This window comes from Temnothorax nylanderi, unplaced genomic scaffold (assembly GCF_030848795.1).
Source record: "Temnothorax nylanderi isolate EJ_2023f unplaced genomic scaffold, tnyl_v1.0 TNYL_tig0161_pilon, whole genome shotgun sequence".
In the NCBI taxonomy this organism is placed as follows: Eukaryota; Metazoa; Arthropoda; class Insecta; order Hymenoptera; family Formicidae; genus Temnothorax; species Temnothorax nylanderi.
In genome coordinates, this window is record NW_027249223.1 from 398,010 (window position 1) to 413,363 (window position 15,354).

The 15,354-nt window shown below is 35.9% G+C and overlaps 1 protein-coding gene, 1 long non-coding RNA gene and 1 pseudogene across 2 annotated transcripts; 2 read left to right on the top strand and 1 right to left on the bottom strand.

The window, feature by feature from the left end:
* Nucleotides 1–1,539: 1,539 nt before the first annotated feature.
* Nucleotides 1,540–3,405, top strand: LOC139777751 (uncharacterized). Its single transcript, XR_011719429.1, has 5 exons — nucleotides 1,540–1,795; nucleotides 2,121–2,222; nucleotides 2,468–2,554; nucleotides 2,700–2,777; nucleotides 3,186–3,405. It is a non-coding gene; the product is annotated as an uncharacterized lncRNA (long non-coding RNA).
* A 1,479-nt stretch (nucleotides 3,406–4,884) lies between these two features.
* Nucleotides 4,885–15,350, top strand: LOC139777762 (uncharacterized; annotated as a pseudogene).
* Nucleotides 11,412–13,467, bottom strand: LOC139777754 (uncharacterized). The gene has a single exon (XM_071715355.1). It carries the CDS (start codon nucleotides 13,182–13,184, stop codon nucleotides 11,412–11,414), a length of 1,773 nt encoding a protein of 590 aa, XP_071571456.1. The 5' UTR covers nucleotides 13,185–13,467.
* Nucleotides 15,351–15,354: the final 4 nt, after the last annotated feature.

Consider the following 15,354-nt stretch of genomic DNA (forward strand, 5'->3'; position numbering starts at 1 on the left):
AATATATGTAAACAGTTTTGAGTCATAAATGTACAAAACATTAGGAAAAGCAAAAAAAGTAATTTGTAAAATATATATATATATATATATATATGCAAATTGATTACTTCAAGGACATATTTTAATAATGGTTATATGCGATGCGTAATTGGTTATTGATTCGTGTATTTTGATTGTACTCAATATATGATTACTAGTAACGGATATATGCATAAAAAATATATAATGATTATTTTAGGGACTTTCAGATGTATATTGATTACTTTGGGGACTTTTAGATGTATATTGATTACTTTGGGGACTTTTAGATGTATATTGATTACTTTGGGGACTGTTAGATATATATTGATTACTTTGGGGACTTTAGATGTATAGTTGGAACACCTTATGATTAGTTCTTAAAGTAATCATTGTGTACATAAATTGTCCTCAAAATAATTGTTATACATACAATTTGTGTGTGTGTGTGTGTGTGTGTGTGTGTGTGTGTGTGTGTGTGTGTGTGTGTGTGCGTGCGTGTGAACGTGTGTATGATAATATAATATAATAAATGTATAATAACTAAATATTATTATCATTACACTATTTTACACATCCATTTTTTAAAATAATATATAGACAAAATAATAGTTAATTTTACTGTCAACTACAAATTGACGCTAGTTTTTATTACTATAAATTTTGTGCAGGATATTTTTGTATTTTTTATGTATTATTTTTAATGAAAATATATTTTTATCGTTTATTATAATAATTCTTACTATCTCTTACTAATAAAATAAATAATAGTTTATACTATTCTTTTATTATTTATTATTTTTTACTATTAAACATTACATATATACACATACATATATTTCTAATAAAATTAATAGCTGTCAAAATAACATAGCTGCATATGTATAGCATAAGACTGTTTAAACTAATGAACGTTCAATATGAACCACTTAGGGCCGATTTCACAGTCTCCGATTAACTTGATCCTCCGATTAAACTCACTCTTCGTCTCTTTCTAGGGGGACAGTTAGAAAGAGATGGAGAGTGAGTTTAATCGGAGGATCACATTAATCGGAGACTGTGAAATCGGCTCTTAAGCCGTTATTCATAGTCGGATCTTAATTCAAGATTCTTATTTCAAGATTCTTATTTCAAGATTGTTTTAAGTAATGTCTTAAGGTGAAATTTCATGAGCAGTGAAAAGCAGCAGCAGATCGTACTGATTGGCTATAAAATAGAGAAGTTCTAGAAACTCGAGAACTTCTCTATTTTGTAGCAAATCAGTACGATCTGCTGCTGCTTTTCACTGCCCATGAAATTTCACGTTTAAGATGCTAATACTGACATTTTATTGGTTGGACGATGTCTCAAGTCTGCCTCTGACCATACTTAAAACGATCTTAAATATACGAATCGACTATGAATACCGACCTTAATTTACAATGCATGCTCATTGGTCTGAACATTCTCATGCTATGCATATGCATCTATGTCATTTTGTATTTGATGACTGTAAAGCGCGGCAACGTATACGTGGAAATCAAAGATTAGGTAGACGTTATTAGTATGTAAACGTAACGTTTCGTTGTTTGACGGAATAAAGGGTGCATTCGTTTACACAGGGCTGCGTGCAGAAACATCACCCGAGCGCTGAAAATTTATAGTGCACGTAACATATGCTGTAGGATTTTTAGCACTTGGGTGATGTTTCTGCACGCAGCCTTGCGTAAACAAATGCACCCAAATATTGAATATTGAATCAAGTTTCTCTGCGTTTTTTGTATTTAGATAAGCTGAGGTAAGAAAGTTTAATTTAGGTTAGGTAATGATAGTCTTCAATGTGCATACAAAGTTTGTTGTATTTAAGGTAAATGTACCAATGCCCGGACACGTACCTGTGTCTGGACATTTTTATCATTTTAGTTCTTAAATAAGTTATAATGCAAATTCGAATCGAAGAATCATAAATAAAAGTATTTTTTTCGTATTATAGTTTTGTCTTTAATTTTAATTCGCGTTATACTTACTTAAAAACTGAAATAATAAAGGTGTCCAGACATCGGTCTTAAGCGTCCCGGCATTGGTACATTTACCTTAAGCAAATTCACTGTTTTTTTTTATAGAAAACATGGCAAAAATACATTATTTCTTAATAAAAAGAAATCGAAAGCACTATGTGTGCACAAACAGAAAAAAGAAACATGACGTTATAATAGCTAAGCATGGTACGTATATTCTAACTTAAACACAATTGTCACAGCTGCGGTTCATTTGATGCTACAAACACTTTGAAGCATCCTTCTTCTGCTTCTTTCTTTATTGAGAGAAAGGAGAAAAGAAGTGCTTCGAAGCATTTGTAGTGTTGAGTGGAATGTATCTTTTATTGTAACCAGTAATTTTTTATAAGTGCAAAAATGTAATTTAATTTTTTAAACATATAAATGTTATCAATATTTTCATTCTTTTTCAGGAAACTATGGTGTACTTAAAAATATTGCGAATAATTTAAATATGAATATTCCTTACATTTATTTGACGAAAGTTATCAGAAAAACGAGTAAGAAAATGAATAATACAGAGTAATAAATCTATTATAAAACTATTAGAGTACTATTACGAATAAGTCTTAACTTTAATGTATATTTTTAAATGTGTCTAATATTTGTAAAACTACTAACTATGTAATATTTTCTCAAAATTAGATCAAGTAACGCACTTCAGAGAACGTCAGATTCCAACCATAATAGAAAATAAAATATTATCGAACTTTTATATAAAAGGTATCTACATATTAATTTTTAATTCTATAAATTTTACATACTTATTATAATACTGTTTTGTATTTTTTTTTACATACTATTTTATTAATTTAGAGATAGTTATTGGGTTATCATTAATAAATTGTTTAATTTAATAAGTTAAAAATAATTAGAGAAATAAACTATATTGTCTATTGATTAAATATTATTATAATGTAAAACTTAATAATTTTTTATTTTTTTACTTTACTTTTTTCTAATTTGTTTTAGAAAAAATGAGTTAATCACTAGATATAATTCCAAATGCTTAAATTTGATATTGGATTTTCATTTTATTATCTATTGTTTATTAAACATTAAAATTCTTTGCTGATTGCTGATTTGATTATTAGGGTATACTATTGAAATTTTTTAAATTATTAATTACAGTTGTAAAAAAAGAACTTTATTCAAACGAAAAACGAAAAAAGGAAAATCAAATTCAAGAACTTAATAACAAAAAGAACATAAGTAAGATGAACATAAGAGTGAAAAACGTACAAGAAAGTGAAATTAATTTAGGCGTTATTCTACACAATGATGATACTGGAATAACAAATAATTATAAAAATAAAAATAAAACAAATGAAATTAAGTTATATAATAATCTACAAGATAACTCAGGTATGATGTTCAATTATTGTATTCAAAATATTTTTAAAACATTTTCGACTTCTAAGTTTGTACATTTATCGATTGCATAAATAGAGAAAAGTATGTTTCGCAAAGCAATTGTAGAGATTATAAGATACAACAAAAATAGAAATAAAGATGGAAAATGAAAATAAAGTAAATTTCAAGATTGTTCTATAAAATTATGAAAGTAGAAATACTAATAATCATAAGTTTTGAAAAGATAATAAATTAATATTATATAATGAACAGAAATTGGAAGGTACACAGTAAATTTCTAAGTCATAAAAATCCTAGAGCTGAAAGATAAAATATCTATATAATGTTTATATAAAGATATTATTTATTAACAGAAATGAATGAAACTGAAGATAGAAAAATTCTCGACGGACATAACAAAACGCGTGTTTTACAAAATTATAAAGAGAGTGAAAAGAGTAATAAACAGTTTAATAATATACAAGGTAATTTGAAGTCAAAATAAGATAGAAATAAAAATCTGATAGAAGTTTTGGTATTTTTAATTGAAATGTCATGTGACATATACATATTCATTTACCTATCAGTTTTTCCTTTAGTTTCTTATTTTGAAATAATTGATATTTTATTTTAACATCTGCCGCTTTTATAGATCGTTCTCAATTTCTGCTTGCTGCGTTTAATCGCGCATTTTATAAAAACTTGTCATATAATGAAAATTCAAGCAAGCAACTAATATGTAATGACAGAAAAAATAAATCTGAAACAATTACAGAACTGGAAGTATGCAGGTAAATAAAGTTTTCCTAATGTTGCACAATAATAAAATGAAAAATTTTAATTTAATAAAATACGAATAATTTACTAGTTATTTCAGATGTATGCGGCAAATTATGGCAACAAGACACTTTTGAAGACAAGTATGTAAAATATATGTACGACATAGCGCATCACAAATATTTCATAAAGAAATAAAATATATAGTTAAAACTCTTTAATTTAAATAATTTTATCTAAAATAGTTATAATTACAATTTTGTAAATATTTGATTTTTAAATTCAAAATTATATTTAAAAAAAGTACTTTAATTAAAAGTACTTTAATTAAAAAAGTACTTAAATGAAGAATTAATTGTTCATATTAAAATTTTTTTAAATTGTTTCTTTCTACAAACAGCATTATTTTTCTATTAGAAGAAAACATTTCTCTTTACTATTTCTATAAATATTTATATCAATTAATGTTTCATAAAACCAAAACATCAAAAACTAATAATTAATCTAGTTTTATTTTAACGCTATGCTTTATATTCTTTTTGCCATGTCTTACATATTATTTTATGGTTACGCTTTATTTGCTATTTTTTCTGTGTATTATACATACTATTTGTTTTATAAATTGTTATATTGTTGAAAGTATTACACACATTTTTCTTGGAATAGATTGAAGCAGTATTCAGACAAAACATGTTCCTGAACTTGTTAAGGAATTAGAGATATTTTAGTTTTTTATTTCAATTTTTATTTTTGTGACTAATTTGCATCGAAATATATCATGCATTTATTTTTATGCATATATAAAGAATCTATATAAATTATTTATGTTTGATTGCAGGTATCAGTCTGAAAGTAACTCGCCAAATTTAACTGTATCGGACAAATCATTAATTTTACAACAAAGTAATTATAACAATGAAGAAATAGGAAACTGTTTGCTAGATTGTAGTAGTATTAATGATACTTCTTTTATAATGGATGAATTGATGCCTTTCAATAATACATATACATTAGAAAATTTTCCTGAAATTGAAGATATTACCCAAAGTTAGTTAATAAGTAAAATTTTGTCATAAAAATTATATATAAGTTTTATTAAAATTTTATTTACACGTATTTACATCTTTACATATTTAATAAAGTGTTGTGCCCCCTTTTTGCGAGGGGTCACTTGGATTCTTTTGGTCCACGGAGGGTACGGGGTCGATGGAATTAACTAGCACTTTTTGAATAAAGGATAACGTTTAATAGTCACTCTGCGTTACAATCGTTATTCGCGTTTGATGCCCGTTACTGGTCTGCTCCCTGACTCACATTGCCCTCTCGTCTCCTTTTGTCGCTTCCTTTTGTATCCTCGTCCTGTCCTTCGTTATCGCTGAGTTGCTCGATCGTATGTGGGCCGATCGCGCAACTCATCTCGTTCTGATTCGGCTTGCGTAATTCTGTCGGACTTTCGCGGTCGCGTTCCTTATTGTTATTCTCGGTCTTTCTTCTTTATTATTAAATTCTTTTCTTTAAACAGTATTTCTTAATCTATTTCGTAATACTAATTGGGGCCGCAACATCCCTCCCCCTTTGAGAGAAGGAAACTACGGTCTGTAGTTTTCGTGACAATGTTTTGTTGCTTATTTCCTACTCCTCTTTCTATTAGGGTGGTTTATCTTCTTTATGGTTTACATTTTTCTTATTTTCTAGTATAATATCGCTGGGTCGCCCTGTATGTGCGGTTGGGCCCTTGCTCGTTTCTTGTTTCTTTTTATTATATAGATACTTATTCCTATTACGCTTAGTATTATTATTATCGTGAGTGTCGAGCCTACGGGGTATATGATGTAGGGATTTTTTATTAGGGTGTCTTGGGGTTTTTCCAACTCTTTATTTATGTCGCTTATGTCTAGGCTTAATTCCATTAATTCGTTCGGATTTCTGATTACAGGTTCTAATCTAATTTCTTTTTTCGCTTGTCCGTTAGTATTTTTATTTTCGTTTGTTAGTGTTAGGTTAAAATCTGCTAAGTGCATTTCTATTTGTTTCATAGTTTGTCTTTTTGTTTTTATAATAATGTCGGGTGTGGTTAGTTTACAATTTTCGTTTATAATTAGTTTTCCTGTTCGTTCGATTTCTACTTTCTGTTCCGCCTGATCGTTACATTGAATCGTTAGCTTTTGCTTTTTTGGCGTTGAGAATAGCCACGTTTGTGGTTCGCTTAATGTTATCCATAGGGTTACATTGGATAGTATCTGACGTTTCTCGCAGGTATTTACATATCCTGGCGTTTTTACATAAACTTGCACCTCGCATGGTGCGTCGGCTTTTATGAAGTATACCGGGTAGTTTCGGTTACATACATATTTCATTCCGTTTCGTTTACAATCATTTAACTCGCGTTCCCCTAGCGTTATATAATTATGATTCTCTCTATCTATCGCTAATATGTTATGAGTAATTCTTAGAAATGTAAAAATATTCGCGTGGTTGTGGATAGGTAGTGGTGTCGTTTTTATTATTTCGTACACGGGGTATGCTACCACGGGAAATTTGATTATCGTATAAATGTTCGGGTTATCGTAATACGCGTTAATTTCTACGTAGTTTTGTATGTCGTTCCAATTCTCCAGTCTAACTTTAAATGGGAAATGAGATCCTCGCGTCAATTGTGACGTCGCCTCTTTTAATTCCGTTATTATTTTTTCTATCGGTAACAAGCGAGTGAGTATGATTCCTTCTCGCGAATATGTGAGGTAATCTATCGTGTCTTTCACGTCTTCTATTAGGTCTTCAGTAATTGTGGTTAGTACTAATAACTGTTCGTCTACTTTTTCTCTTTTGGCGTACAGTGCTGTGTCCACCTGTATCCGTGTCGTGACGTTCGTCAGCAGTTGCTCGTTATGATATAACGATTTTTCTAAGGCCTCCATGTGGCCTATTGTGGCATTTATCACCTTTAATTGATTTTTTGCGGTGTGCCGTAGAGTCTGTTGCTGATTTTGTATCAGTTCAAGCTGCTCCTGTATGTGCTTTGCGTCGTCGGCATCCATAGTGCCGAACAGCGTTTTGCTGATCGTGCCGATCGCATCTATTAAACCACGTTTATTATCGGTTGTTCTATATATTGACTGTAATCGCGTTAGTAATTGCGTTAATTTTTCATTATCTTTCTCTATCGTATGGAGAATATTTTTGCACCTCTGCTGCGTGTCCATTGCGAGTATCGTTTCGCACAATGCTTCGGTTTGCTGTAGGAACGCTTGTAGTTGGTGATATCTGTTTCCTAGGGCTGATATGTCTATTTTGATCGCTAATTTCCAGGTGGCTTCTACCTGTTGTAATTGTCCGGTTCTCTCGAAGTATATTCCCGGCTCGCTGCTGAATTGTCGTATCTCGTACGATGGTGCTGTCTCGGGTTTCGCTTTTTTCGCGAAGTGCTGGACGACGATCAGCGTCCTGTAAGATAAGGACTCATGTTACTTTTCTCTGAATTTTTCTCTTGGCTTTATTCTACTGTCTCCTTGCATTCTTTTTGTTGCGCGTTTAGTCGCTCTTGACGCTTAGATCTGAGCACATTATTCGTTGCGCTGATTTGTGGTACCATCTAAAATGAGGTGCATACGGTGTGACCTCTATTTTGCTCCATCAACGTGTGATGCGTGTTGGCGCACGTATTGGCTACGCGCCGCTCGTGCGGGCGCCGTGAGCGTGAGTGCCGCGCCTCGTGCGCCTAGTGCGCGGGTGGCTGCGAATTTAGGTTCGGGGCCGACGTCGCCCCCTCCCTCCTACGCGGAAGTGTTATTAACACCTCCGGGCACATGGGTGCCCATCATGCCCTTGGAAGTCTCGGTGGATGTGGCCACCGGTCGACGGGTGGTGCGGATGGTTCGCCGTGCTTGATGTTCGGTAAGTACTTATTATCTTATTTATCTTATTTTTTAATATCTTCTACTTTCTATCGCCTACTTTCTATTGCTTGCTCTTTTGCGCTTTTTACTGTTCTATAAAGGGCTTTAGTCGGTTTACGTGTACTCGCGTGGTTTTCCGTCCCTTTTTGATCGTGTAATTGACGTCTGAGTGTTTTTCAATTACTTCGTACGGTCCTATCCACGGGGATTCTAATTTTTTCGATCTCCCTCTACGCACCGTTTCGTCGTGCAAAAGAACTTTGTCTCCCACTCGGAAATTGATTTCTTTTGTCTTCTTATCATACGTCTCCTTGGCCTTAGATTTTTCGTTCCGCAAATGTTCCTTTGCAACTCTTTGTGTCGCTCTTAATTTTTCTTTCAGCTCTTGCGCGTAATCGTCATAAGTGTACGTTGGTTTTGGTGGTTGCGACAGTGCCGTCGGTAGTGTCGCTCGGTGCCCGTATACCAATTCAAAGGGTGTAAACCCGGTCGCCGTGTGTGGCGTTGTGTTGTACGCGAACATTGCGTATGGCGTCCATTCGTCCCAGTCTGTCTGGTCCGCGTTAATATAATGTCTCAAGTATTCTGCTAACGTCCTATGAGATCGTTCTAATGCTCCTTTGCTCTCAGGATGGTACGCCGTTGTTTGAATTTTTTCGATCTTCAGTAATTTACACGTGCTTTTAAATATCTCGCTAAGGAAATTCGTTCCTCGGTCTGTCAGTACTTTGTCGGGGATACCGTATTCAAAGATGATCTTTGTGACAAATTCTTTCGCGATTGTATTCGCTTCTTGATTAGGTACGGGTATCGCTTTACTGAATTTTGATAAATTATCCTGAAACGTGAGGATATATTTATTTCCGTTTTCGGTCACCGTCAGTGGTCCTACTATATCTAGAGCACATTTTTCGAATGGTCTGTCTGCGGTGTCTGTGATTACTAAGGGTGCTTTATTTTTCCGCGATAATTTGTTCTTCTGACACAATTCGCATTTATTAATGTACTCTTCGACGTCTCGAGTTAATCCTCTCCAATTATGCGTCAACCTTATTCGGTTTATGGTGCGTTCCACACCTTGATGTCCTCCTACAGGTGCATCATGGTATTCGTATAATATACGTTGCTTCTCTTCTTCTGTGTATTTTCTTTCGCTCTCCTCTTCGTTGTTCTCTTCCTTCTCTATCTTGTTGATATCTGTCGGCACATGTCGACTCAGCGCATCGGCGTTTCTATTCTCTTGACCGGCCTTGTGTACGATAGTGTAGTCGTATTCCTCTAATTTTAACCTCCATCGGATTAATCGGGATCCGGGGTCTTTTACGTTAAATAGCCAAACCAATGATTTATGGTCTGTCACTATAGTAAATTTTGTTCCATAAACGTATGGTCGGAAGTGTTTCACCGCCCATACTATCGCTAATAATTCTTTCTCAGTAGTGTTGTAATTTTGCTCGGCCTTTGACAGTACTCTGCTCGCATACGCCACGGGTTGATCTTGACCTATCTTTCCCTGTGACAGTATGGCTCCGATTGCGTAGTCTGACGCGTCGGTCGTCACTACAAATTCTTGGGAGAAGTCCGGGTATTTTAATACCGGTGCTGTAGTTAATTTTTCTTTAAGTATTTTAAATGCGTTTTGTTGTTCTGCGTTCCACTCGAATTTGATATTCTTTCTGGTCATTTTTGTGAGTGGCTTGGCGATTGCTGAGAAATCTTTAATAAATCTTCGGTAATATCCGGCTAATCCTACGAAAGCCTGGATGTCTTTTACCTTTGTTGGTGTCGGGAAGCTTTTTACTGCTTCTAGTTTTGAAGGATCTGGCGAGATTCCGTTTTCTGTTATTACATGTCCGAGATACGTCACTTCTTTCCGAAGGAATTCGCATTTATCGGGCTGTAATTTCAAATTGTACTTTCTCAGTCTTTTTAGTACTTCTACTAACCTTTTATTGTGCTCTTGTAAACTTGCTCCGTATACTATTATATCGTCTAGATATACTAAGCATTGTAATCCTACTAGTCCTGCTAGAACGGCTATTATTGCTCGTTGAAATGTCGCTGGGGCATTTTTCAGTCCAAAAGGCATTCGATTATGCTCGTAATGTCCGTATTGTGTAGAGAACGCTGTTTTTTCTTTATCTTCTTCTTCCATCGGGATTTGATGATATCCCGAGGCGAGGTCTAGCGTGGTAAAATATTTTGCTTTTCCCAGTTGGTCAAGGATATCGGTTATGTTTGGCAACGGGAAGGAATCTCCCTCCGTTAGATCGTTTACAAACCGAAAATCTATTACCACTCTCAGTTTTAATTTTCCTGATGCGTCTCTTTTCTTCGGTACTACTAGCAACGGCGCATTCCACGGGCTCGTGCTAGGTCTAATTATTCCGTTTTTTAACATCTCTTTCACTTGTCTATTTACTTCTTCCTTGTGCTTTTCTGGCAAGCGGTACGGTCGGACGTTGACCGGTACGCTGCCCGCCTTCGTGGTAATCTTATGCGCGACGATATCAGTGCATGTCAGTGGCTCTCCTTCCACATGCAATACATCGCTGTAATCTCTGCAAATTTCCATAATGGCTTTCTTTTCTTCTTCATTTAAGTGTTGCGTGCGTATCAATTTTTCGACTCTTTCGCTACGCGGCACTGTTTCTTCTGCCTTGTTTACTTGGTTTACTTCTATCTCTTCTGCTTCTTCTTGCTCTAACTCCTCTAATGTCACTTGCGGCATTAGCATTTCGACTGTCTTCTCAGTCGTATTCAATATGCTTGCTGGACATAGAAAGTTTTCTGGCATCACTAGGCAATTTCCTATGAACACTCCTGGCATTGTCTCTTCTGCCTGTATTATTCCTAGTGAATTTTTATCGGTCGCGACTTGTACTATTGTCTCGCTTCGCGGTTTTAAAACCATTTTCTTATACGGATATAATTTTAATATGCTTTTCCCTATGCGTATTGAGCTTGACTCGTAACTATATGACGCTTGATGCTTCTTTATAAAATCTACGCCTAGTATCCCGTCGTATTCAATCGGAAATCATCCTTGACGACATATATCGTGTGCTTGATCTTTCTATCTTTCAAATCTATGGTCGCTGTAAATTTTCCAATCGTATGGGCTTTGTGACCTGTTACTCCGGTAAGGGCCATTTTATCCTCTTCTATCATTGTTTCGCCTTTCAAATGTTTTACTTTTATTATTGATACGGCCGCTCCGGTATCAAACAGTAAATTTATTTTTCGCGCTTCGCTTCTCGCATGGGCAGAGTGATTAAGTCCAGTCCTGCATGCTTCCGCGGCTTGTTCGTCATGTGTGACACCTGATACTCTAATGCCGGTCGGCGGTGCTTTGTGTCCTCTTGTCTTCTTCATCGCTATTCGCGGCTGAATTGCTGTCTTTTTTTCTCGGTCCGTTCGTTTTCGGATGAAAGTTTTTGTTTTGTCCTCTCGGATTATTAGGTTTGTGGTGGTTTGTTCTTTCTTTATTTGGTCGACCATTTAACAGCCAACATTCTTCGCGCATGTGTCCTGCTTTCTTACAATAATTGCAGACTTTATCTATCGCGTTTACGCGGGGTGTCCTATCGGGTTTCGGTAAGGGGAAACGGTTCGCGTATCTACTGGTACGACATTCCCTTCCGTGATGCCCGTATTTTCCGCATTTTTGGCATTGTACTATCGCTCGGTTATCGCGCGGTTGCGGCGAGTACGCATAATTATTTTTGGGACGCGGCGGAATTCCGCTTGGCCCGTTTACTTTTTCTTCGGCGCTTGCTCCGGCAATCGCTTCTTGCAAGGTTGCGAAATGTTGAGCTCGGACAAGTAACTTGATCTCGTCTCTCAATCCTAATTGGAAATTCTGTAATGCCTGTTGTTGAATCGTTTCTAATATAGTTCGCTTGCTTTCTATCGTGTGATTTCTTCCCTCTATCATGGAGTCGTATAGCTCCATTGCTAGTTTATCTGCTCTTAATCCGAATGCTCTTGCATTTTCTCCGGGTTTTTGCTTGAGTGTATTGAACTCTAGTTGTAAGTGTGTTGTGCTTTTGCGGCTCAGATAGCAAACTTCTAATTCTTTCTTTAGTTGTGCGAAATCTCTTATTTCTCGCGTTTGAAAATCTATCATCGCTCTTCCTTTTAGCTTTGTGCATAATACTGCTTCTAATAGCGTTCCTTCTTCCATAGGATTTATGTTTTTTATTGCATATGACGCGGCGCTTAAGAATTCTTGTAACTTACTCGAGGATCCGTCGAACTCGGGTATCATATCTCGTGCCTCTTTTAAGCGTAGATATCCGATAGCGCGTTCCGCTTGGTTCCGGATATCGTATGACGTTCGTCCGTACGTTACTTCGAACGGGAGGTTACTTGGCTCGCGTCTCGCGACAAATTCGCGGCGTTCAGGATTCGCCGTTTCTAGTTGATTTACGCGGTCTTGTAAGTTGCGGATTCCATTTAATATCTCGTCGAGAATGGCATCTCTATCGTCCGGTTGTAATCCGGGAATTCGGTTACGATTATTCGCCGGTGTTCTCCTCTGAGATAACACTCTATTAAGGCGGTTGATTTCTGCGTCTACGTCTTCTGGAGTTATCGGCGCGTTGTCATTTACGTTATTCGCGTCGTGGTTGCTATTAGTTGCTTCCGCCATCTCGAGTACGTTCACGTTTCTCGAGGCAGAATAATACTCGTGCGGATTAAATACGCTGCTATCATACGAGGTTAATGAAAACTCTCGTCTGTGTGTTAGCCTACTGGTCGTACTGTCCGCGTCTTCGGATTGTGTGTGCGCGTGTGAGGGGTGGAGTCTATCTTCGTCGGGGCAGTTATTTTGTCCTATTACTCTCGCGTCTAAAATTACAACGGAATCGTCGAATTGTTCGCGTTCGATCACGCTGTTCGGGTGTAATTCCGGTTCCGATTCGCTTTCGCTTGAGTAGTACGCGTCTAAATTTCTACGCACGGTTTCGCGATTATCGCTTACGACTTCTTCGGTCGTTTGCACGGGGCTTAACGGTCTATTTCTACGCGCTCGTCGTGACGTCCCGCTATGGAGCCACGATTGGTTTAGTTCCGCAGGTGGATTTTCGTTTTCCGACATCTACGGTAATTGCGTTTTACATAATTTGCTTAATCGACTTACATTACGGTCGCTAGTCGCATGTTGCTGGTCGGTGCTCGTGCCGCTTTATCAGTCGGTGAGCCCTCGTTGAGGTAGGTCGGTGCCGTCTCGGGTTACGCTGCTTGCTTGTCCCTCGTCGGCCGCTACCGTGTTGTCCGCTGCTTTTGAATCTGGCTGCCGTGTCTCCGTTGAGGATGTTGCACTGCCTCACTGATTCACTTGTTTTTCTTTTTCAGCTGTCGTTCCCGTCTTCCTGCCAATGGATCCCACCGCTGCCACCATTTGATGTGCCCCCTTTTTGCGAGGGGTCACTTGGATTCTTTTGGTCCACGGAGGGTACGGGGTCGATGGAATTAACTAGCACTTTTTGAATAAAGGATAACGTTTAATAGTCACTCTGCGTTACAATCGTTATTCGCGTTTGATGCCCGTTACTGGTCTGCTCCCTGACTCACATTGCCCTCTCGTCTCCTTTTGTCGCTTCCTTTTGTATCCTCGTCCTGTCCTTCGTTATCGCTGAGTTGCTCGATCGTATGTGGGCCGATCGCGCAACTCATCTCGTTCTGATTCGGCTTGCGTAATTCTGTCGGACTTTCGCGGTCGCGTTCCTTATTGTTATTCTCGGTCTTTCTTCTTTATTATTAAATTCTTTTCTTTAAACAGTATTTCTTAATCTATTTCGTAATACTAATTGGGGCCGCAACAAAAGTTATATATACAGTAATGTTTTATGTTTAGTGGAATTAGGAAATACTATAATAGAAGAACAAGTGGAGAATAATCTGGAGAAAAATAGTGAAAATATCGAAGGTGAGAACTACTTTGAAAATTTTCCTGAAATTGAAGATATTACCCAAAGTTAGTTAATAATAAGTAAATTTTGTTATAAAAATTATATATAAGTTTTATTAAAATTTTATTTACACGTATTTACATCTTTACATATTTAATAAAGTTATATATACAGTAATGTTTTATGTTTAGTGGAATTAGGAATACTATAATAGAAGAACAAGTGGAGAATAATCCGGAGAAAAATAGTGAAAATATCGAAGATGAGAACTACTTTGACAAAGATTATGAACCATCAGAAGATTCAGCTAGCTACACAGATTATGAAAGCAATGATGAACTTATAAACGAAAATGAAGCAAGTGCATGTAACAATAGCTTAAACGAATCGACTACTTTTAATTTATCAACAACCGCAAATGCATCGGGTGTATCAGGATGTGATGATGCACAACTTACAATTGATAATTCTCGTAGTGGCACAAAAAAATATTACTGTTTTTATTGTAAGTTACCAAAAGCAAAAATTGCAAGACATTTAGAAAGTGTACATCGTAATGAAGAAGATGTTAAGAAATTCGCTGCATTACCGAAAGGATGTCTTGAACGTAAAAAAATAATTGAAACAATACGTCGAAAAGGAGAATTTCAATTTAACACGAACAAATGTTAAATGATGGCAAGTTACATGTTGTTAGAAGGACCGAATATAAAGTTTGAACAAAACAGCTAATGAATATGGAGTGTGTATCAACTGTCATGGATTTTTTTTCTAAAATACTTTACGAAATCATGTTCGAAAGTGTGTAAATGTAAAACATTCTAAAAAATCGAATAATAACAGTCCCTTGGACGAGCAATCCTCGGTAGAATTAATGAAATAGCTTCTCAAACTCTAAAAAAAGTGATCTTTCCAGTGTTAAGAGAAGATCTATTACGCGTCTTATAAGATATGACGAATTAATTATTCGATATGGTAACAAACTTTGTATGAAATACAAACCGCAGCATCAACACGATATGGTGCGAAATCGATTACGAACACTTGGACGATTTTTAAAAGCATAAAAGAATAAACAATGAAATTACAGATTTTGCCTCACTATATGAACCAAAATCTTACGATGACTGTATTAAAGCAGTATATCAAGTAGCTCGATATAATACAGAAACTCAGAAATTTGAGGCTGCTATACAGCATTTCAGTTAGGTACATTATAAAAGAGTTGGAGAATTATGGCGCTCACAGTGTATTAAAAATCATGATCCTGTTAAAAAGGCTCTAGTTGAAGATTTTCTTTCTCTTCGTAAAGAAGATTTTAGCCATTTCAGTTAACAAAACAGTAATGGAAACGAG

Coding starts and splice junctions, on each gene's coding strand:
- LOC139777754 (XM_071715355.1), bottom strand. CDS start 13,184: ATGTCGGAAAACGAAAATCCACCTGCGGAACTAAACCAATCGTGGCTC.